The 21,108-nt window shown below is 39.9% G+C and overlaps 2 protein-coding genes across 3 annotated transcripts; both read left to right on the top strand.

The window, feature by feature from the left end:
- Nucleotides 1–78: 78 nt before the first annotated feature.
- Nucleotides 79–7,369, top strand: cyp27c1 (cytochrome P450, family 27, subfamily C, polypeptide 1). The gene is made up of 9 exons (XM_083521808.1): nt 79–411; nt 818–1,008; nt 1,849–2,048; nt 2,215–2,424; nt 2,598–2,761; nt 4,472–4,635; nt 4,732–4,810; nt 5,128–5,331; nt 5,627–7,369. Exons 1-9 carry the CDS (start codon nt 148–150, stop codon nt 5,741–5,743), a joined length of 1,593 nt encoding a protein of 530 aa, XP_083377934.1. The 5' UTR covers nt 79–147; the 3' UTR covers nt 5,744–7,369.
- A 484-nt stretch (nt 7,370–7,853) lies between these two features.
- On the top strand, nt 7,854–20,884 carry map3k2 (mitogen-activated protein kinase kinase kinase 2). Of its 2 annotated transcripts, XR_014530644.1 has the most exons (18): nt 7,867–8,315; nt 10,741–10,813; nt 10,901–11,013; nt 11,282–11,322; nt 12,392–12,491; nt 12,767–12,880; nt 13,323–13,404; nt 13,652–13,782; nt 13,885–13,964; nt 14,048–14,115; nt 14,201–14,293; nt 14,413–14,634; nt 14,730–14,878; nt 15,303–15,434; nt 15,522–15,651; nt 15,809–15,986; nt 16,533–16,976; nt 20,492–20,884. XR_014530644.1 is itself a non-coding variant. In XM_083523903.1 (17 exons), the coding sequence occupies exons 2-17, from the start codon at nt 10,810–10,812 to the stop codon at nt 16,750–16,752; spliced, it is 1,857 nt and encodes a 618-aa protein (XP_083380029.1). In that variant the 5' UTR covers nt 7,854–8,315; nt 10,741–10,809; the 3' UTR covers nt 16,753–18,132. The 2 variants fall into 2 exon arrangements, 1 of the variants encoding a protein (XP_083380029.1); XM_083523903.1 differs by lacking the exon at nt 20,492–20,884 and having other exon boundaries at nt 7,854–8,315; nt 16,533–18,132.
- Nucleotides 20,885–21,108: the final 224 nt, after the last annotated feature.

The raw sequence follows: 21,108 nt of genomic DNA, 5'->3' as shown, positions 1-21,108 counted from the left end.
AGTTCTTTTTCTTCTGCAGCTCTGAGACCTCTCTCTCTCTCTCTCTCTCTCTCTCTCTCTCTCTCTCTCTCTCTCTCTCTCTCTCTCCCTCCCTCCCTCCCTTCAACTGCACTCTGTACTCCTTCTTCTCTTCTCTTCCAACTTCTAATGGCTCTCCGGAAAGCTCTTCTTCATGTCAGCCGTCACTCCGCGCAGCACGACACGAGCGCGCGGGGTTTGCTGCAGCCTCGCGCGCTGCACACTTCCACGGTGCCCGAGGAAACCGCGCGAGCCGCCGCCGTAAACGCCGAGGGCGAGCTGAAGCACGCGGGTCGTGTGAAGAGCCTGAGCGAAATGCCTGGTCCCAGCGCCATCGGGAACCTCATCGAGTTCTTCTACAGAGATGGCTTCAGCCGCATCCACGAGATCCAGGTTTATCATTATCAAACTTATCTGCAGATGTTTCTTTTTTTCTCCTCTTTTTTTTTTTTTTTTTTTTTTGGCTTTGCACCAAGCTGTACCCTTTTATTCTATTGCATTGTAAATGCAGGCCATAGATGCAAAACGTTGCATCTCCCAGTCGAATACCTTCTGCTTCTATTTCAAGATTTGCACAAATATAATGATTTATAACAAAGCTTCACAGAATGTAAGAATTATAGAACTAAAATTTTCACAATTGAAAAATGTGTATTTATCCCCAATGAGCAAGCCTGGGGTGAGCTGGGGTGAATGCATTTCATGTAGTATATAAATATTGTAGTATTATATATAATATTCCATTGTTTATGTAGATACTGTGTCTCATGTATCTCTTGTTTTTTCCCTGTTCTCTCAGCTGGAGCACAGTCAGAAGTATGGAAAGATCTTTAAATCAAGGTTTGGTCCGCAGCTGGTCGTGTCCATAGCAGATCGAGACTTGGTGGCGCAAGTGCTCAGGGCTGAAGGTGTAGCACCTCAGAGAGCCAACATGGAGTCATGGAAAGAGTACAGAGACATGAGAAGACGCGCCACTGGCCTCATCTCGGCGTAAGGCTAATTTACGGTTGTGTATTTGTGACAATTAGCATTGTTTATTGTGTCTATTCCCCGTTTGCGACTTTCTGTCCAGTGATCTCTATTTACGTTCTCACCACGTTTTCATTAAAAGGGATCAAAAATAACAAATACTTGCCAACACTGCAGAGCTTCTGCCAAGCCAAAATCATTAGGAGAACAATCAAAACAATCCAGGTCAATAGTCCCCACTTTTACTATCAGGCAGACGATACAACGGTGTTAAAGTCAGAATCCTTTTTACCCTACAGGCCATTAGGCTTGTGAACGACACTAATCCAACGCCTTTCAACCCACTTCCCTCCTACAGAAACACACACTCCTCTGCATAAGCCCTATGCTATAGGAATACCAACAACGACCCAATCTATTTCAGAAAACCTCTCTATATATTGCACACATGCACAGACAGTTTTTACAATAGGATTACAAACATTGACCCAATCTACTTGTGCAGAACTTTCCATGTGCCTTTCTATGATATTACATGGCACACACTCCTCTGTTACTTGCATTTGTACTATTTTACCTTATATATTATACTGTATGTTTTCCTTATGTCCTTAATTTATGTCACAGGCTGCTTGGAGGATTCACAGAGTAAGAAATTCATTGTATGTTGTAACAGATTGTTTCCTGTACATATGACAATAATCTCTTACATTTTTTTTTAAAGGGTGGCCGAGCACAACTAGTACGCATCCACATGAATCAGTTTGAGCAATCTGTCGAGACGTTTGAATAAATGGTAGTAGTGCAAATTTCAGTTTACCAGTCAATTACCAGTCAAAACGTGCCACTTCTTCCCTTTAGTGAGGCCGATGAGTGGCTGAAGATGCGCAGTGTGCTGCGGCAGCTCATCCTGCGTCCACGTGACGTGGCCGTATTCTCAGACGACGTTAACGAAGTGGTTTCAGACCTGGTAGTAAAAGTGTGCAAACTGCGCAGCCAGCAACCTGACGGACTTACAGTCCTCAACGTCAACGACCTGTTCTTCAAATTCGCCATGGAAGGTGAGAGTCTGAATGTGTCATAAAAATTGCTGCGGATTAAAAAAAAACCCCAGTAACTTTTACACGCTCTCTCTGGCTTTGTAATATTTACACCCGTATTACATATTTGTGGCTTTCTACGTTGTTTTTTTTTTAAGTTTATTCTGTGCTAAAACTATAATGGTAGGTGTGGCGTCCATCTTATATGAGGCCCGTCTGGGCTGCCTGCAAGATGAGATTCCCAAGATGAGCCAGGAATACATCGAGGCCCTCCATCTCATGTTTAGCTCCTTTAAAACCACCATGTATGCTGGCGCCATCCCCAAATGGCTGCGACCCATCATTCCCAAACCGTGGGAGGAGTTCTGCCTATCCTGGGATGGCCTCTTCAAATTCAGTAAGCATCCAGTGTTTGTGAAGAAGGATTTGCTTGGCAACTGTGTACCAAATGGATTTGGCATAAGTGTGTGTGTGTGTGTGTGTGTGTGTGTGTGTGTGTGTGTGTGTGTGTGTGTGTGTGTGTGTGTGTGTGTGTGTGTGTGTGTGTGTGTGTGTGTATGCTTGTTTCAGGCCAGATCCATGTTGACAGGAAGTTGGCTGAGATCAAGCAGAAGTTAGAGAGGGGAGAGGAGGTGAAAGGAGGTCTGCTGACTCACATGCTGGTCACCAAGGAAATGAATCTGGAGGAGATCTATGCCAACATGACTGAAATGCTCTTGGCTGGTGTGGACACGGTAAGAAGATTAAAAGAGTTGATTATATTTTTCTGACTGCAGCGTGTGTATAGCCTGAAGCGGTTCTTCTCGTTGTACCATAATGACTTGCCACTGGCATGAAGATTTTTATTCATTCGTGCATAGCATTTTTTTAAATATAGTTACTTTATATTTTGTTATATAAAAATACTTTATACTTTATATTATAGTTATTTTCCATTTATTACTTATGTTATAAGATCTATAAACAGTTCTCTCACCAGCTCTTTTTTGTTTCCTATTAATTCAAGACGTCATTATAAACTGTTTTAATATAATTGAATGGAAATTCAATGCTGTATACTAGCTTGCATTTTTCAAGGAGGATGCAATGGCTTTAGTGTCAAAGTTTTGATCTCCATTATCATGTTTTGAGTAATCAGACTATTCAACCCTGTCACAATACACACAATATACACAACAACAACCAAGATTATGTTCCATCAGAGACTCAGCTACATTACTAGCTAGTTGAAAATCTGAATCTCAATTTGCATTTAAATATTCTTTACAATCTATTTCCAGAAAAGTTGCAAAACCTGTCATTAACATCCAACTTTGTTTTTTTTTTTGTTTTTTTTATTCACTAGCTAAATCACCATTACCTAGCTAAACTAGCTAGCCTGCATGTTTAGCACATTGATGAAACAAGTAAAAAAAAAAAAAGCTCTGGATAAAGAAAATTGGGTTGAAAATGAATAAAGTTAACAGAATATGAATATAAATAAATTGGGGTTAGAAAACCAAACGTGAATTTACTTTAAACAAGTTGGACACGAACATTTATATCATTGATTTAACAGGAAGAAACCAATACAAGAGGAGTTAATCATTTAAAAATTGCTGTTTTGGAGTTCATTATACTACAGAGTTTGAAGTATAAACATATTTGCTGCAGATGAAAGATCTGTGCCAAAGGCTAAAGTGCTTGTCATGTTGCAATAAATGTACGTGTTGTACCCAGATGCCTTTGGGGAGAACTCAAACCTTTGTGTGTGTGTGTGTGTGTGTGTGTGTGTGTGTGTGTGTGTGTGTGTGTGTGTGTGTGTGTGTGTGTGTGTGAGAGAAAGAGAGAGACAGAGAGAGAGAGAAACACACAGAGAGAAAAAAGAGAGTATTATTGCATCCTAGCAACTGGAAAAGTAAATATTTTTTACTTTTTGTCTTGATAGGAAAAAGAGGCTTGCGTAGCATGTACACTGTAGTAATGAAAACTCTGTAACAGATCCAGTGTCTGTTAACTGTAACCAAGCTTGCTCTGGTGAACAGGAGGTCGTTTGCCCTTTGCTACAGCTTTAGCGGCAGAAAATAAAACAATTGTGCCAGAGTTAAAGCGGGTCATCAGATAGCGTTCCAGAAAATACCGTACCTATTACCTGCAAATACCACAGAATTCTGTAACATTAGCGATGAGATCGTTTCAATTCAACACAATGTCAATCTGTTTATATTCCATATTCAGAGATTTAATGCTTAAGTTTGACCAGCTGATCTCTGTGTTTTTCTTTCCTGAACTTCAATTCCTCCTCAGAAGTTTCAGACTTCATGGCGAGAAAGAAATTGTTTAACGCCACTTTTCGGATAGGTTCTTTTGGAGAACAATGGGAAGTCATATATGGAAAAGGCAGAAGAAATACTATTATGAATTTTTATCTTTATAAAAAAAAAAAAACCTCTTCCCCCCTCCAGACATCTTTCACATTATCATGGAGTACATACCTCCTGGCTAAGCATCCCAATGTGCAACAGCGGATCTCAGAGGAACTGGCACGTGTACTGGGTGGACGAGTCCCGACTGCAGATGACGTACCTCAGCTGCCGCTCATTAAGGGACTCGTCAAGGAGACTCTCAGGTTAAAACATCTTATACTTTTCTAAATTTAAATATGTCTTTTTTTCCCTCTTACCTGCAAATATCACAATAAATTGCTTCTCTGTGTTGACTGCAGGCTTTATCCTGTTCTTCCTGGAAATGGTCGAATCACTCAGGATGACCTCATTGTGGGAGGTTATTTCATTTCCAAAGGGGTATGTCTGGGGTCTGCGTGTCAACGTTTCTGCTAGGGCTTTATTAGTGGAAATTACTGATCAATCAAATGCAGTTTTTCTAGATATGGACTTTTTGAATTGTTTTTTTTTAAGTTTGGATTTTAAATAAGAGCACTCTATTGATGAAATAAGTTTGTACTGAGATTTGAGTTGATGTTATTTATTTTATTAATGTGTATATTTATAAAATTTATTCATTCTAGCATTCTTTGTAGAGTGTCAATATTTATAGAGGTGAGTATGGATTACAGACATTAATCTGATATTCATCAGCCATTTATTTCCACCCATTTCAGACTCAGTTGGCGCTTTGTCATTACTCCACCTCCATGGACGAGGAGACGTTTCCCAACGCGGAAGAGTTCCATCCCGAGCGCTGGCTCCGTAAAGACACTTCGGATCGAGTGGAGAACTTTGGCTCCATTCCCTTTGGCTACGGCATCAGGAGCTGCATCGGCAAGAGGATAGCAGAACTTGAGATGTATTTGAGTCTCATTCAGGTGTGTGTGTTTGTGTGTGTGTGTGTGTGTGTGTATACAGTGAAAGTGTTTTAATTGGATAGCTGTGTACCTCATTTAGATTAAATCTTATCTGTATCAAACATGACCTTTAACACCCGTTGTGACACACTGAGTTCAGCGAAGTTCACCAGATTGACTATAATGGCATGCTGACAAGCTGAATAAAAATTCACAGACAATCCTCCAGGATTAATACACAAATTAGATGTAACTTCTCTGTACTGTTTTTCGTCTAGCCGTTTATGATCTCTAACACTCGTGTGATCTCTTCCAGCTCCTTCAGAAGTTCCGCATCGAAATGACTCCTCTCACAGGAGACGTCCAAGCCAAAACGCACGGCTTGTTGTGTCCTGCAGCTCCCATCAATGTCTGCTTTATCGACCGTGTATAAACAAACATCTCCCCCTCAATGTACATATGTCTCCGAAAACTGGAATATGTGTTACATTAGTTTTGATTTGTTTTGTTGCACTTTTTTCCCATTTAAATGTACCTTTGATCTAGTGCTATAAAAACACTGGCAATCTGCATCATTGTTCAAATTATCCTATGTTTTTTTTTTAAGTTGTATAGGAAAATCTTGATTTGCATAAAATATGAATAAAAAAAAAACAATCTGATAATACCAAGCTGCACCTGCAGTACTCACAACTCCGCATGTGATAATAGACAGTTAATTGACAGTTAATACACCTGGTTATATATTATTTTACATTAGTCTTTTTTTGTGCAAATTCTAATATACTTAAGCATTCTGAATACTTATATAATCTTTGAATTAACACTAGCAATAAAACGTATGCAGAGATTGCGTTATCTCTGTGAGTTTCTCCCGGGTTCCTGGGAGGTGGTAGCTCAGTGGTTAAAACATTGGACTTTGGATTGGAAGGTCAGAAGTTCAAATCCCACCTCCGCCACGCTGCCACTGGTGAGCCCTTGAGCAAGGCTCTTAACCCTCAACTACTTAGTTGTAAGTCACTCTGGATAAGGGCGTCTGCCAAAAATGTAAATATCCTTTGGTTTTGTTCGACCTTGTAAAACCATGCCAGGTAACTGGGATAGACTACTGATCCACGGATCTGGCAACCCTGATCAGGATAAAGTGGTTGAATGAATGAATAGATGGTTGAGTGATTGATTTCTCCTACTTTGTTGGTGACCTCGAAAGAGGTACGATTCACCCACCACCTGAAACTTAATCTGATTTTCTTATCTCCACTTGACCAAACAGTCGAATAAATAATCTTTATTAGTTTGTTTACACTTGATGGCCGTTTTATGTGAAGAAATGATCAAATCTGCAGATTGAAATTGCTGTGTCAGCTATAATGTAACTACCTGAACAGGATCTAGCAAAGAGATATGGAACCTCTGTCCTGTCATTCCTACATGCTCTTCTAACACCAGGTCTGTTTACGAGGGGTGAGTGTGTTGATCAGTGTTTGACCCGATGCCCATTAACTATAATTATGCCCATTAAATATAATTATGCTCATAAACTGAAAAATAAGGCGTTTAATAGCTTCAAGATGTAATTCGATTGCACTAAAAAAATTTCTTTTAAATTGTGTTGCAGGGGCTTCAAACTGGGTGCACACGGAAGCTTCCAATTTATGATCGTTTTTCTTAAAAATTCGATTACGAATGCAGTAATTGCAGGAATTTATTATGTGACTGAAATGATTACATAATGCAATTCTTGTCCTCATAGAGGACAAGGTCTTTGGGACCATAAGGCCGGAAGAAATAAGTGGTGTCATAACAGTGTCGCAACATTGTTAATACAGCAAACCGACTATTTTCAATAACTGTTTAACAACTTCTTAATAAACCTCAAATTTGTGAACCACGTTTTGTTACAGAAATTCTCCTTGTAAAAAAATTTTTATATTCATAGTTGTGTATGAAAGTTTCTTCTGTCACCCAAATGAGGATGGGTTCCCCTTTTGAGTCTGGTTCCTCTCAAGGTTTTTTTTAATAAAAAAACTTGTCCGGAACAGATGAACCGGGATAAAAACTTGTGCAGAGATTGGGGTATTTGTCTGTTCAGTATTTTACTTATACCCTCATGTCTACCGAGTTTCTTCAGCCTAGTAGAGACATCAACTCTAAACCGTGTATCATTGGGGATGTATCGCCATCAGTGCTCTTGAAAATAGACTCCTGACCAGGTTGATTAATTGATTGATTGATTGATTGATTGATTGATTGATTGATATCTCCCACTTTGTTACTAACCATAAAAGTGGTAGAATACGATTCAGTCTTTATCTGCACCCTCTCTGTGTGTACCCTCAGTGGCCACAAGACGGCGGTGTGACGGGGAGACGCGATCATAATCCGCTGCCGTGAAGCTAGACCAAAGGCACCGAGGAGCGCTTGCGCGTGCGCGCCGCCGACGGCTCGTGTTTCAAACGGCTCCAGATTTTATACGTAGCGTGCTCAGAGTGGACTGTTTAAGCCCTAGGTAGGGCACTTTGATAGTGTTTGCTGAGAGATTTGGGACCCGGCCCTGTTTTGCGTCGCGCTCGGCCTGTTTCACGGAGGAGGAGGAAGCCGCAGCAGCTTGTTTCCCTGGATCGTGTCGTGTTGGAGAATTTTTGCATGTAAACAAAAACCGAGCCGCTCGATAGCTGGATGTTAACTGTCTCAGAGTCGGTTTTTTCCACCGTTTTATTTCTTCCCAAAGCATGTAAATGCGCCGACATCGGCGCCACCACACATCACACATCCAGTCCATCAAATGGCACAAGTTAGTAAAGTGATCAGTAATTAATTGCCTGGTGGAAATATGCAGACGAACAGCATTTTGAGGATACATTTAACCGGAAATATGGCGTGCACACAGGCCTGGCACTGAGTTTGGACTTCTAACTGGACTTTATAACTTGTCCTGTTTGCGCCAGGCCCGTACTTTCAGGGCCGTTGTGGATGAGGAAGTGAACTCAACCCAGACAACCCAGGTAAAAAAAAAAAAACAAGAGGACAACAACGCTTTAATTATTTCCTTTTATGCATTTAAATGGATAAATAACACTAAATACATGTGGTGTGTTGTATATCGGCTAGTCAGCTTTGCTAGTTATGTGTGTAGTCTCGCGCGACACTGTAGCTAGCTTCGTGGAGAACTAGCATGGATGTAGCGGCTAGCTTGCTAAACCCTGACCGTCTGGGGTTTCGACTTTCAGACAATACGTTTAAAACAATAACGTCTCAATATTTCTTTTATGTACAACGAAAAATGTTAATGATATCTTTTATAAACCAAACAGTCAGCTAGCGTGTTATTAGGAGTATGCTAGCGGTTTAGCGAGCTAACGACGGGAATATCGGTACACAGAAACTCTTTATATTTCGGTTATATTGTAAACAATATTTCCCAGTGTAGTCTTTATCATATATTTCATTCCCCAAGCTGCTAGTTTGTGTTTAACTCGTGTTTTTGAGTTGTCAATGATTTGTTGCTTTTTTATTTGTATGTCCGTGTTGTAAATCCTCGGTTTTTATCACTCGGGTGTTTAGCCATCGGATTTTTATTCCTTCACTTCAACTTGTCACAACTTTGCATTAAAGAAAAGAAGTCTACAGGTGATTAAGGTGTCTTTAATGAAAGGCATGTCTGTGCCTGCACCTGTATCTGTACGTGTACCTGTGTTGATGCAAATGAGACGATTTCTAATTAAATATGCAGGTATGCATACATTTGCATGCTTAATTAAATGGGGGAAAAAAATCTCTTTTTATGTGGTTAGAATTAATACCTATTTTTAGAGGTGCTCTGAAACTTTTTATAAAGAAAGGGGACAATAAACAAACTTGATTGACAGCCAATAATAGATGTCAGATTATACCAACTATTATATTAGAATGGAATTTGATGGTTTTATTGGTTTCATCATATTAAAATTAAGTAAATAAACAGAAAACATGATTCTGTTATCGACTTAACGAATGCAGTTTTATTGTCAGTGTTGTAGTTAAGTGAAACTTAACTACGTAAAGCAATGCCATTTTCCTCTCTTTTTGTCCTCTTCTCATTAATATGGCATGGCAGGTCCAATCGAAGGTTACAGACTGGATTTGCGTTCTCATAAGGGAGAATGTTCCAGAAAGAAAAAAATTTATGGATGTATCGAAACATTCTGGTCTTAGTCTGATATCGTGCTCATTTATTTACGAACAAAGCGTTCCGATAGCAAAATCCGATAACTGCAGTTAACAATGGTCTTCAAGGCAATGTAATAAAAGCATCGTGCAATACTAGTAGCCTGAGGAAAAGTTTCTAAGCACTTCATTTCTGCGAGCACTGAGATATGCACAAACCAGCAGGACAATCTGTACTTCCTTGTACTTGACCACATTTGGTAACACTGCTGTATGTACGCCGACTCGGTCAAGTCCTTTATATATGACAGAACGTCTTATACATAAAAACTCAGAACAAAGGAAACTGGGCAGTGTTTAAGATCTTGGTCTTTTGATTTTAGAAGTTTATGGGTGTATTTCTCAGCACTACCAAGCTGCCACTGTTGGGCCCTTAAGCAAGGCCCTTTAACTTTAAGCTGTTCAGTTCATCTTATCTATCAATTAAGATAGAAAGGTGGCATCTGGCAAATGAGAGAGAGAATAGATATACAGTCTTTTTTTTTTTGTTGGACACATGCATGTTTATATTCAACAAACCACATCACTTTAATGGTATGAAGAGTTGCTTTGACCAAACAATTCCATTGAACTTTACACACTTTTGGCATTCAGACAGTTAGTTCCCCCCAAACATTCAGCTGATATACTTTGCCATGCCTCTTGTAAATCTTTCTTTCTGACCTTGTAATCCAGTTCATCCTAGAGCAGTTCAGTAGGATTTGGGTGACTGGGCAGGTCCTTCCATGATGGAGAACACTCCAGCCGACTGTTCATCTCTAAATATCGCTTATGGCACTCGTCATTGTCTTGTTGTATGTTGAAGTCGGTTCCAATGAGCTGCGGTCCAGATGGATTTGCATGTTTTGAAGTATGGAATGGTTGCCATGTTGGTTCAGGATTCCTCTCACTTTCTGGAATAAGTCTCTAATCTTCCCTGCTCCAAAACAACCCCACACTATTAAGCTTCCACCTCCATGTTTGACTGTGGGGATGATCACTTTCTTCTGTTCTCTGTCTAATACAAGTTCTTTTACTGGAGCCAGAAATTTCAGTCATTCACTGTCCAGTTCTTGTTTGTTTTTAACAGTTTGTTCCACAGAAACAAAAGGAACCTGCATGTATTCAAACAAGAAAATATTGTTTGAATTCAGTTTTATGTTGAAGCATATCAAGCATATGTGTTTTTACACATGTATCTTATACATTAGTGCAAAGTTTTCAAAACGTGCTCTCTATTTATAGGAGAAAGGAACCCATTTAATGGGCAGATCCTCCTTCCTGACCTCCTGGGGCAGAATTTAAGCATTGATCATGGGTATGTACTAATTTTCTAATACCTCCTCCATTTTTTAAAAATTATTGCCATTCACTTTGTAAAATTTGTAGTATTTTGTTCCAACAGACGAACAGGAGGTTTTGAACTCCATCATGCAGGACCTGGCCGAACTGCAACGCTCCAACAGGTCAGCAATGCCTGATCTGGGAAAACCCAAAGCCTCGTCTCCTAAGAACCAGGTCTGTTGTTTTTGCCATGCTGAACAAAAATAATCACAAGTGCAAATTAGTGCGTTCGTGTCGCAGTACGAAACGTGACAGTTTTTTTTTTTCGGGAAGTTCTGGATGATCATGCAAACATTTGTGTCTATTCAGCATCAATGCAGAGACGAATATAAGGGAAGTGTTAACATAATCTGGTCGTAGTTAAGAGTGGAATGAAGGAAGTGATGGACTGAAAAGTATTGTTCATCAGTTTGATTCTTTTATCATGCTCTCTGTTTTACAGAATGATGTTCGGGTGAAGTTTGAGTACCGAGGAGAGAAGAGGTATTCACCTTTTTTTTTTTTTTAGCTCTATTCAAAACGAAAGAGAAAGGGTTAATCAATATGTGCACTTACATCAAATATCACGAGAAAATATTAACATGTATTTATTCATGGATGAAGAATAATATTCCGCTGATTTATCCTCGGTGTTTATCGTTATCCAGACAGATATTTATTTATTCATTCATTCATTCATTCATTCATTCATTCATTCATTCATTTTTGAACCAGCTGGTCTTTTCCTGCTAAAGAACATTTATTTTTGTCAACACTGCAAATGTACACAGAGTTTTTTTGCCTGCCATCTTTGCTAGTTACACTATATTGCCAAAAGTATTGAGACACCTGATTTCTCCTGCAATATTTGTTTCTTCTCCAAACTGTTACCACAAAGCTGGAGACACACAGTTGTGGTTAGTTGAACTTGGAAACCCAAAACCTATCCCAGCATGGCAATGCCTCTGTGCACAAAGTGAGCTCCATGAAGATATGGTTTACATGCTTTGGAGAGGAAGATCTTAAGTGGGCTTCTATAAAGCTCTGATCTCAACCTTATTGAACACCTTCAGGATGAATTGGAGTACATCCTTGTGGCTGATGAACAAATGAAGTGGAGGAGATTATAAGAACAAATTAAGACTAAATATGGAATGCAATACTTATGACCAGGTGTCTGCAAACTTTTGGCAATATAGTCCATGTGTAGAATAATGAAGCTCTAGTTTCCTGAAGAGGTAAAACAACATCTATGACCAAGTGACATTTTGATTCACACTGTTCTTTTACCCATTGATATATTCGCTAATAATATATTAAAGCAGGTCTAGGAGATTTTTTCAGCTCCATCCCAGCTGTTCACACATCTGTACAGATTATTCAGTGTATACATTTCTTGTTTTTAGAGATTAGAAAGCTTTTCTGTGCTGGTGTGGAGAATAAATACAGCGTATAAAGTTGTGCAGGATTGTGTGTACGGCCAACATTGTGAAACATTGTGCAGTGTGTGTGTGTGTGTGTGCGCGCGCATACTTTAATATGTTATAATCTGCGTTTCTGTGTGTCGTTTTAGGATCCTGCAGTTTCCTCGACCTCTCATGCTGGACGATCTGAGTGCCAAAGCTAAAGTGGCGTTCGGTCAAACGATGGATCTGCACTACACCAATAACGAGGTATTGCTTAATTGCTCTGTGTACAAAATAATGATTATTGTACATAGTGCATGAAAATGTTCAGTATTATAATGATTAAGTTGTGACTGAAATTAATCAGAAATAAACTGAAAGATAAAATAATTTTCCCCTTTTCTGTTTCTCTCCTGTTCTCTGTTTCTTTTCACTTTCTTTTTTTTCTGTCTCCTTTTCACTTTCTTTCTTCCTCTTTATCCATGCGTCTGTCTGTCTGTCTGTCTGTCTGTCTGTCTGTCTCGCTCTCTCTTTTTTGGTAGTTGGTGATTCCTTTGAGTACCCAAGATGATCTGGATAAAGCCGTTGAGCTGCTGGATCGTTCCGTCCACATGAAGAGTCTCAAGATTCTCCTAGTGCTTCCAGCATCTTCTCAGGTCAGTCTAAATTTATATATTATAAAAATTATATCCACCTTTGAAGCTCTAACGGTACTTGATAGATTGACTATAAGTCCATTAGAGTTTCTGTGTGCGGTATAAGCGTATCCATAGCTTGGTCATTATATACCATTGATGTACTAATAATGAAAGTAGTGTGTCACTTTTTGCAGAGAGCATATACTGTAACACTACAGTTTCGCGGCTTGAATCTTGCGGTCCCACTTTACTAAACTTAGTCAATTGTTTTTATTGAGCTTTATGTTGAAATAAAAAAAATATATAATTCTTCATTAAAAAATGAAGTAAAAGCAGTGGGATTTGGCATGTAACTATCACGATAAACATGGGGACGACTGTATCACTAATGGTATTAATGCTCACGTTATGTACATGGACATCTTGTAATTGTGTCAAATTTTTGTCTTCATTTAATCAGAACTCACTCTCTGGTATGAATATGTTGCTGACTCACGAGCATCTGGACAACACGGACAGGAAGAGCATTCTCGCTCTGATGGGTCAGTGCTGAGTTTTGTAACAATCTTTTTTTTTTTGTCTTAAATCTTGTGTTTTATGTACAGTTATGTAACCTGATTAAAATGAATCCACATAAAATATTAATCAACACATTACTTATTATATCAGTATAAAGCTGAGATTGCTGACTCGGGGTGAATTCTGAACATATTACAAAGATCAATTTCTCTCAAAGATAAAATTATTTTTCGCATTATGGGATACAAACTGCTGTGTCCGTCTATGCAGGATCTCAATCAACAGACCGCAGCTCTCCTCCTCCGGGCTACATCCCTGATGCTCTGCAGCAGGTGGCCAGAAACGGCTCGTTCACCAGCATCAACAGCGAAGGAGAGTTCATACCTGAGAGCATGGACCAGGTGATGAAACTTATATTGGCTTTTTCAATATGCAACAAGTTTCAGCACCTGTTGTGTTTGGCGGTGGGAGTAACTGTGTCAACTGTATATTTGCATGTACAGATGCTGGATCCACTGTCCATGAGCAGCCCTGAGAATTCAGCTTCAGGCAGTTGTCCATCACTGGATAGTCCTCTTGACAGGTATTTTTTCATCTCTTTTTTTTGAAAGGCGTTCACACGTTGTTTTATAGTAGATCCGCTGAATGACTGTTCCCATTTTATAGTGAAAGCTATCCGAAATCTCGTATGCCCCGAGCGCAGAGTTACCCAGACAACCATCAGGACTTTCCAGGTAAGATTCAACAAACAAAATTACAACAATTTATCATCAGAATTATCCTGTTAGATCCTTTTTTTTAACATCGTTCCTTTTTCAGAGTGTGACATACCAGTGTTTGAGAAGTCAGGGAAAGGTGGTACGTATCCACGGAGATACCCCATCCCTTTTGGTCTGCAGGACTACAGTGATGGTGAGGGGCCTTTTACTTACTTTAATGCATTTAATGGAGTGCACAGATATCTAATAAAGTTTAGACAATGTTTGCCAGTTGTTCCATTTGTAAGGCTCTATTACTCATCCTCAATGCAGGGCGTAAGACGTTTCCGCGGGCACGGCGAACGCAGGGCCACGGCTTCCGCTCACCCGTGAGTTTCAGCCCGACAGACCAGAGCCCGAGCACGAGCAGCGGCAGCAGCATCTTCTCTCCTGAACTGGAAGAGCCAGGTCGCCGCCGCCGTGGCAGCGACATCGAGCCCAACCCCAGCACCAACCCAACACTCTCTGTTATGGACATCAGCCCGCCCAGTCGCTGTATGTCTGATAAATAAAAAAATTAGTGTGTGTGTATTATGTTGACACATGCAACATGAACTTTTCATTAAGTGTGTGTGTGTTTGTATGTGCAGCTCCTCGTGCCCCCACTAACTGGCGCCTGGGGAAACTTCTTGGTCAGGGTGGATTCGGTCGGGTCTTCCTCTGTTACGACGCTGACACAGGCAGAGAACTCGCCGTCAAACAGGTCCAGTTTGATCCAGACAGCCCAGAGACCAGCAAGGTTAGAAATGACGACAATGTTTATGCAACATAAATATGATTTATTCTCTATAGTTTACTTAAAGGAACGACAGGAACTTGCACAATGAACGTGCATAAGCGTTCGCTGCTTATCACCATCCTCACATTAAATCATAGTGGTGAAAGCCACTACACTTGGCTACTAGGTGGCTCCTTTGCCTAATACTTATCTTAACCACAGTCATTACTTTGAAATATTATGGGGATTTTTATTGCATGTAGTCCAAAAAGATTCAGTAATAATTTATTGGAAGATTAAAATTTGTGGAAAAGGTACTATGTATGCAAGCCCCACTGTGTGTTCCTTTAGGGATATAGATATATGTACATACACACACTCACACTCAACCCTACGATAGTATGTCTTGTATATGGGTCATGTGTTTGTCTTTGTACGTGTTAAGGAGGTGAGTGCGCTGGAGTGTGAGATCCAGCTCCTGAAGAATCTTTTTCATGAGCGCATAGTCCAGTACTACGGCTGTCTGCGGGACACACATGAAAGAACTCTGTCTATCTTCATGGAATACATGCCTGGGGTAAAACACAAAATTCTACACCATTTAAGCCTAATCTTGTTGACTACCAGCCTCTAAGATGTAGTCATTATATGTTCGTGTTCTCAGGGATCAATTAAAGACCAACTCAAGTCATACGGCGCCCTGACAGAAAATGTCACGCGTAAATACACACGGCAGATCTTAGAAGGAGTGTGTTACCTTCACAGCAACATGATTGTCCACAGAGACATCAAAGGTGAGAACGTAAGACACCCCTACAGTTTAACAAAATGGGCGATGGCTGAACCTGAGATTCCTGAAACAACGATTTCACACTAATTAGAAGCTTTTTTTATTTATTTATTTATTTTTTTGTTTAAGTTGTTCGATTATTTTGCTTCCATTCCCATCAGGTGCAAACATCCTGAGAGATTCAGCTGGGAATGTAAAACTAGGCGACTTTGGAGCAAGTCGTCGGCTGCAGACTATTTGTCTGTCAGGAACGGGTATGAAGTCGGTGACAGGAACTCCGTACTGGATGAGCCCAGAGGTTATTAGTGGAGAGGGCTATGGCAGGAAAGCTGATATATGGTAAGATGCCTACAATGTGTAATGCAAATTAATGTCAAAGCAGATAGATTTTGTTTTGGTGTACCAATTCTAGGCCTTTTGAAATAACAAGAATAATAAAACGGCACTACCTAAACCTTGGCTCACTTGCCTTTTTTACACCATTCTTCTGACTGGGAGTTATTGCCACCAGGGGGCAGTAAAGGAGCGATAGTAAAGTTCCAAAAGTTGTCTCCCGAAAGAAGTCAATTGAGGGTTTGTTTGTAAAAAGTCACAATTCATAGCCATCCTAAATAATCCCTTGACAATCTCTGGTTTCATGTCATGTAGGAATTGAGAATCACTAATTTAAGCAGCCATGGCTTTAGTATAATGGCTGAGAAGTGCAAAACAAGTGAACAAACCAGAAAACAAATGAAAAAAATCACAAGACAAATTAACAATTCAAACAAACTATAAAAAGTAAGTGTAGTTTGTGAATGGGATACTCGCCGCTCATTGGACGTTAAAGATATGCAGGAAGTAAATGTTGTACCGATTAACAACGTTTGTCTCTGATTTCCGCAGGAGTGTCGGCTGCACCGTGGTTGAAATGCTAACACAGCGGCCTCCTTGGGCAGAGTTCGAGGCGATGGCAGCCATCTTTAAAATCGCGACTCAGCCGACCAACCCTACACTCCCAGCTCACGTGTCTGACCACTGCCGCGACTTTCTTAAACGCATTTTTGTGGAAACAAAACAACGGCCAGCTGCTGAGGACTTATTACGGCATTTTTTTGTTCACTAACCCCTTCCTGACCTCGATCACTGAACAATTTCAGAGACAACCCTAAGTGTCTGCCCTTATCTACACTTCGCCCAGCCTGCTGTAGAGCACTACTGTTGGACCAGAGAGATTGGGGGAGGGGTGTGGCTTAGCAGGAAGTGGATCTACACTTCTGTTGGTGGAGGATAGCATTTGGAAGCAGCTTGATTCTGGTTGAAAACATTGCACCTTAATTTCACTCAGGGGTAAGTACCCCTAAGGATTAAAGGAATTTTGTTAATGTAGATTTTTTTCGTTTGAGTTATGCGGAATTGGATTAGGAGACCAAGCTCCAGGGAGTCTCATCAGCTTCTAGGCTTATGGGATGAATCTGAGAGGCTATCTCGTTCCAACATGACCCAGAATGTACTGTCAAGCCAAGGAGAGGCCTGGTGTGCCATCAAGCTGCTAAAACAGGCAAATCTAAGGAAAAAAAAAACAGACCACAGGGTGTTGGGACTCCAGCGTTGCTCCTTTAAGTTCTCATTCTCTTGCACAGTTAGAACGAACCACAGACACACACTCACACTTTCATGAACATCTATACTGTAGATTTGTATGCTGTACAAAGGTTAGTTTTTGCTGTATCTCTCTTTTTATCTCGCTCTCTCATGTTCACGGTTTTCAGAGCGTGCCACTATTTTTTGAGCCGTAGTGTCGAAAAGGATTGTGATCTATTAGTTTCGCTCACAAAGTTCGCTTTTGTTTTGTGCCTTTTTGGTTTGTGGAAACAGTTTTGTGAGTCTGTGCTCCCACACCGAGCAGTCGTTCAGCTACAAATCTCTGGAGGGCTTCTCTTTTCCTCACTCTCTGCTTCAATAACAAACTGACTCCAGCTCAGTTCTTTAAGCACTCCTTTGCCTTCTTGTTACACAGTGCCGGAATCTTCAGCGTAAATCTGAGTCGTCTTTATAAGCCGTTTATGGATGAAACCCAAAACACCAGAACACACACTTTTAATGATTAGTGATTCAAAGTCTTTAAAGGAAGAGTCCACCCTGAATGCAAATCATTTGTTTTTTTTTAATTTTACGTTGACCCTCGCTAAACTGTCTAGATGTTTCCCGCAATGCCATTGAATATCTCCTGGTGGTGGCACCACTGTGATCCCCAACCACCCCCCATGCGCCCCCCCCCCCCCAACTTAATCTCTACCTAAAGACAGAAATACAGCAGCGATTTAATCCTTTACTCCGTCCACATCTCAACTTTCATACTTTCACGCAGCGCCGTCGTCTCCGTCATCTCGCTACCCAGCCCCTACTGTAACCCTGCGCATCCGAGTCAGGAGACTTCGTGTCCACTGTTTTGCAGCAACATCTCCCATTTTTCTTGGCTGGACATCAAAGAATGGTTAGTGGGGGGGGGGGGAAGCTCCATGTTCTATAAACCAAAACATAATATCATCAGGCTTTGAGGTCATGGAGGGTTTTTTTTTCTTTTTTTCTTATTAACCTGTTCTATCAATATCTCCTTGTGACATCAGAACCTTTTTAGCATCAGGTCCTTTTAAAACGGGCAACAAACGGTTGAATATAAACGCATGTAATGTGTTGTAGGGTGGAGTTTTTCTTTAACAGCAGTATGAATGTTAATTTTAATCTTTTTTTTTTTTTTAAATGGATGATTGACTGAATAGACAAAAAGAGAAACACTTTTTATCCATCTTGCCATATTTTGAAAGCCAGCAGAATTCTGTAGTATTATTTTTATTTACTTTTTTTAGTAAATAGTACCTCGCGATATGAAGAAAAAAAGGTTATGAAATTTTATTCAGGATTTGATTTCAGTGTTGTTGTTTTTTCCATTATAAGAGGCTGACCTCAGAACGCCTGACACAAACTTCAGTTCTCATTAATACCCAGCAGTACTTGACCATGTTTGTAACTGTTTTTAACTGAAACTGATTACACAATCCCAGACGTCTTGAGACGTGTAATTTTTTTGGCTTGTTTTATTAATCCATGACTCACTTGTAGACAGTACTGCAGCATGCTTGGTGTCTAAGATTGCCAGTTGTTCTGCAGGAGTGTAGATCAACGTCATAGTCGAAATTCCTTTACGCAGTGCCTAGTTTTCACCCATTTACACAGCCGTCTCCGTGGTACTATTTTATTTCAGTGTCTAGGCAAATCTCTTTGGTGTTAAATTTGTTTAAACCGTTTACAACACCCCTGAATTTTCCTAACGAGCTCAGCCTTTAAACAAACTACGAAATCGGATTGAGGTTAGATTAGCGAAGTGATTTCTTGAACGTGTTCTGACCGATCTAATCTGAGCTTCCGGTGGAAGGAAATTATTTAGCCCTGTTTACATGCAGACATTTTTACTAATTCAGTCCCATTATTTATTTAAATTGTCTCTTTGTACATGTATGCCACATGTAATTTCCTTTAGAGACCAAATTTCGGTAATGATTCTGGCTTGGATGTGAGTTGGGTTAATATTTGCATGTAATTATGGCTAATCTTATAAATGGCTGTGTTGGGTGCAATCTTTCTGATGTTATAACAGTTATGTTATAACAGTAACTCTTCATACACACACACACACACACACACACACACACACACACACACACACATATATATATATATATATATATATATATATATATATATATATATATATATATATATATATATATATATAAATATATATGAATGCATGTAGGTAGCTGTGTGTGAATGTTTCTAATGTTAACTGTTGGTAACATCAGAAAGATGAATCAGATTGATCTGAGCTGCTCATTTGGCAGACGTGTACTGAACTCGATCTGTTTTGTCATTCACAGTGAACTGATGGTACGTGCCTGCCTGCTGATCTTTCAGTAGTGGTTGATTGAATTTAATGCACTACTGGTGACCTCAGAGCAGTTATACTTGATGGAAACATGGCATGAGCTTGGCAGTAGGCTGCTGTTTTTGTGTTTTTTTCTTTTTCGTACGTAAATTTTTTTTTCATGAATTTTGAAGCTGTAGAGACTCTGCTTGTCGTAGTTGTGATTCTCCACCGGCACTGTATAGCGTGAATCAGAATGCTGTCATGTCGATGGCTCAGTATTGACCAGAACCACCGTGAAAAGAAAGGAGAAAAGCCTGGCCACTGGTGCTTGGGGGGGGGGCGGTTAACAATTCAGATGCAAACGTTTCATTCCAAGTGATGTTTACAGTTTTTATACTCCAGATTCTTCTGTTTACCGCCATAGACTCAGAGACCCTGCCGTTAAGTCGTTTAAATTCATTCGGAACTACAGTCAGGTTAATATAAGGTCAGGTACAATCCAAACGCACCCACAGCCTCCCCTTTGTAAGTAATTATTGGTATGTTCCAGTTCTCTGAGCCAAGAGCACTTTTTTTTATTTTTATTATTATTTCCATACAGCGTTCCATGTTCTGCTTAGCCATAATATCTCAAAGTCAAAAGGTCAGAACTTGAAAGTACTTCTGGTTTCATGTTTTTGTTTTAAATGAACTCGACCTGAAATTGAAAGAAGGCATTGTCCGTTGTCTGTTAGCGTACTTGGTGTGCAGGCGTTTGTAACGTATGTACAATTGTACAATCGTCTGGTCCTTTTGATGTTGAACTTTTTGCACATTTTTGAGACCATAATTTGTACACTGATTTTTTTTCTTTCTTTTATATATATTTTTGCCAGTGAATGTTTGGCACTTCATATACATATATATGTATATGTGTGTGTGTGTGTGTGTGTGTAAGGGGGTGTGAATGCTTTTGATTGTATGTAGAGATGAGGAGCAGTAGGATTCTCACGGTGTGGTAGGACAAACTGAACTCGTGCAGGAATGTACTCGAATTCCAGGTGACCCCGGACTTGTGTTCGCTTGTCTGCATTCTTGTCGTTTTGAAATGCAGTTTGTTGTTGTTCCACCTTTGACAGTTCCGAACAACTTACTCCTAATCACCTTGTAAGCTTCAACTACCACGACATGCTTTTCTAATGACATTTGTTGAGCCACTGCTGCCACTCCTGAATGCACTTTTGTGTGTGTGTGTGTGTGTGTGTGTTGGGCCTTTTTCTGATTTGAGCAGTGCCAGTGTGTTCAATGCATTGCGCTTTTGACTACACAACTAAAAAAGGAAAAAAAAAAACTATAAACAAAGGGGGGGAAAAAACACAACCAAAAAAAAATAATTCAACAAAGAAATAAACAAGATTTTCTCTTTTTGACAGAGTTCACTTATCTGACTCGAAACTCTCTTGTCTGCTTTGTCTATGGTACAAGGAAGCCATGTTTATAATTCAATTTGGTTTGTGACCAATAAGCCTGTTTATATAAAATCTGTATATCAGTGCTACGCATAATTTTTTATAT

The sequence above is a fragment of the Silurus aristotelis genome (assembly GCF_946808225.1).
Source record: "Silurus aristotelis genome assembly, chromosome: 2".
Lineage (NCBI taxonomy): Eukaryota > Metazoa > Chordata > Actinopteri > Siluriformes > Siluridae > Silurus > Silurus aristotelis.
This window is presented reverse-complemented; position numbering and strand designations above follow the sequence as displayed.

What these genes read in the sequence shown, in the direction of transcription:
- cyp27c1 (XM_083521808.1), top strand. Translation starts at nt 148, where the DNA reads ATGGCTCTCCGGAAAGCTCTTCTTCATGTCAGCCGTCACTCCGCGCAG. An exon ending in GCCACTGGCCTCATCTCGGC is followed by an intron (nt 1,009 to 1,848) that starts GTAAGGCTAATT and finishes TCTTCCCTTTAG; the next exon opens with TGAGGCCGATGAGTGGCTGA. An exon ending in GGATGGCCTCTTCAAATTCA is followed by an intron (nt 2,425 to 2,597) that starts GTAAGCATCCAG and finishes TGCTTGTTTCAG; the next exon opens with GCCAGATCCATGTTGACAGG.
- map3k2 (XM_083523903.1), top strand. An exon ending in CCTCGTCTCCTAAGAACCAG is followed by an intron (nt 11,014 to 11,281) that starts GTCTGTTGTTTT and finishes TCTGTTTTACAG; the next exon opens with AATGATGTTCGGGTGAAGTT. An exon ending in CATCAGCCCGCCCAGTCGCT is followed by an intron (nt 14,635 to 14,729) that starts GTATGTCTGATA and finishes TTGTATGTGCAG; the next exon opens with CTCCTCGTGCCCCCACTAAC.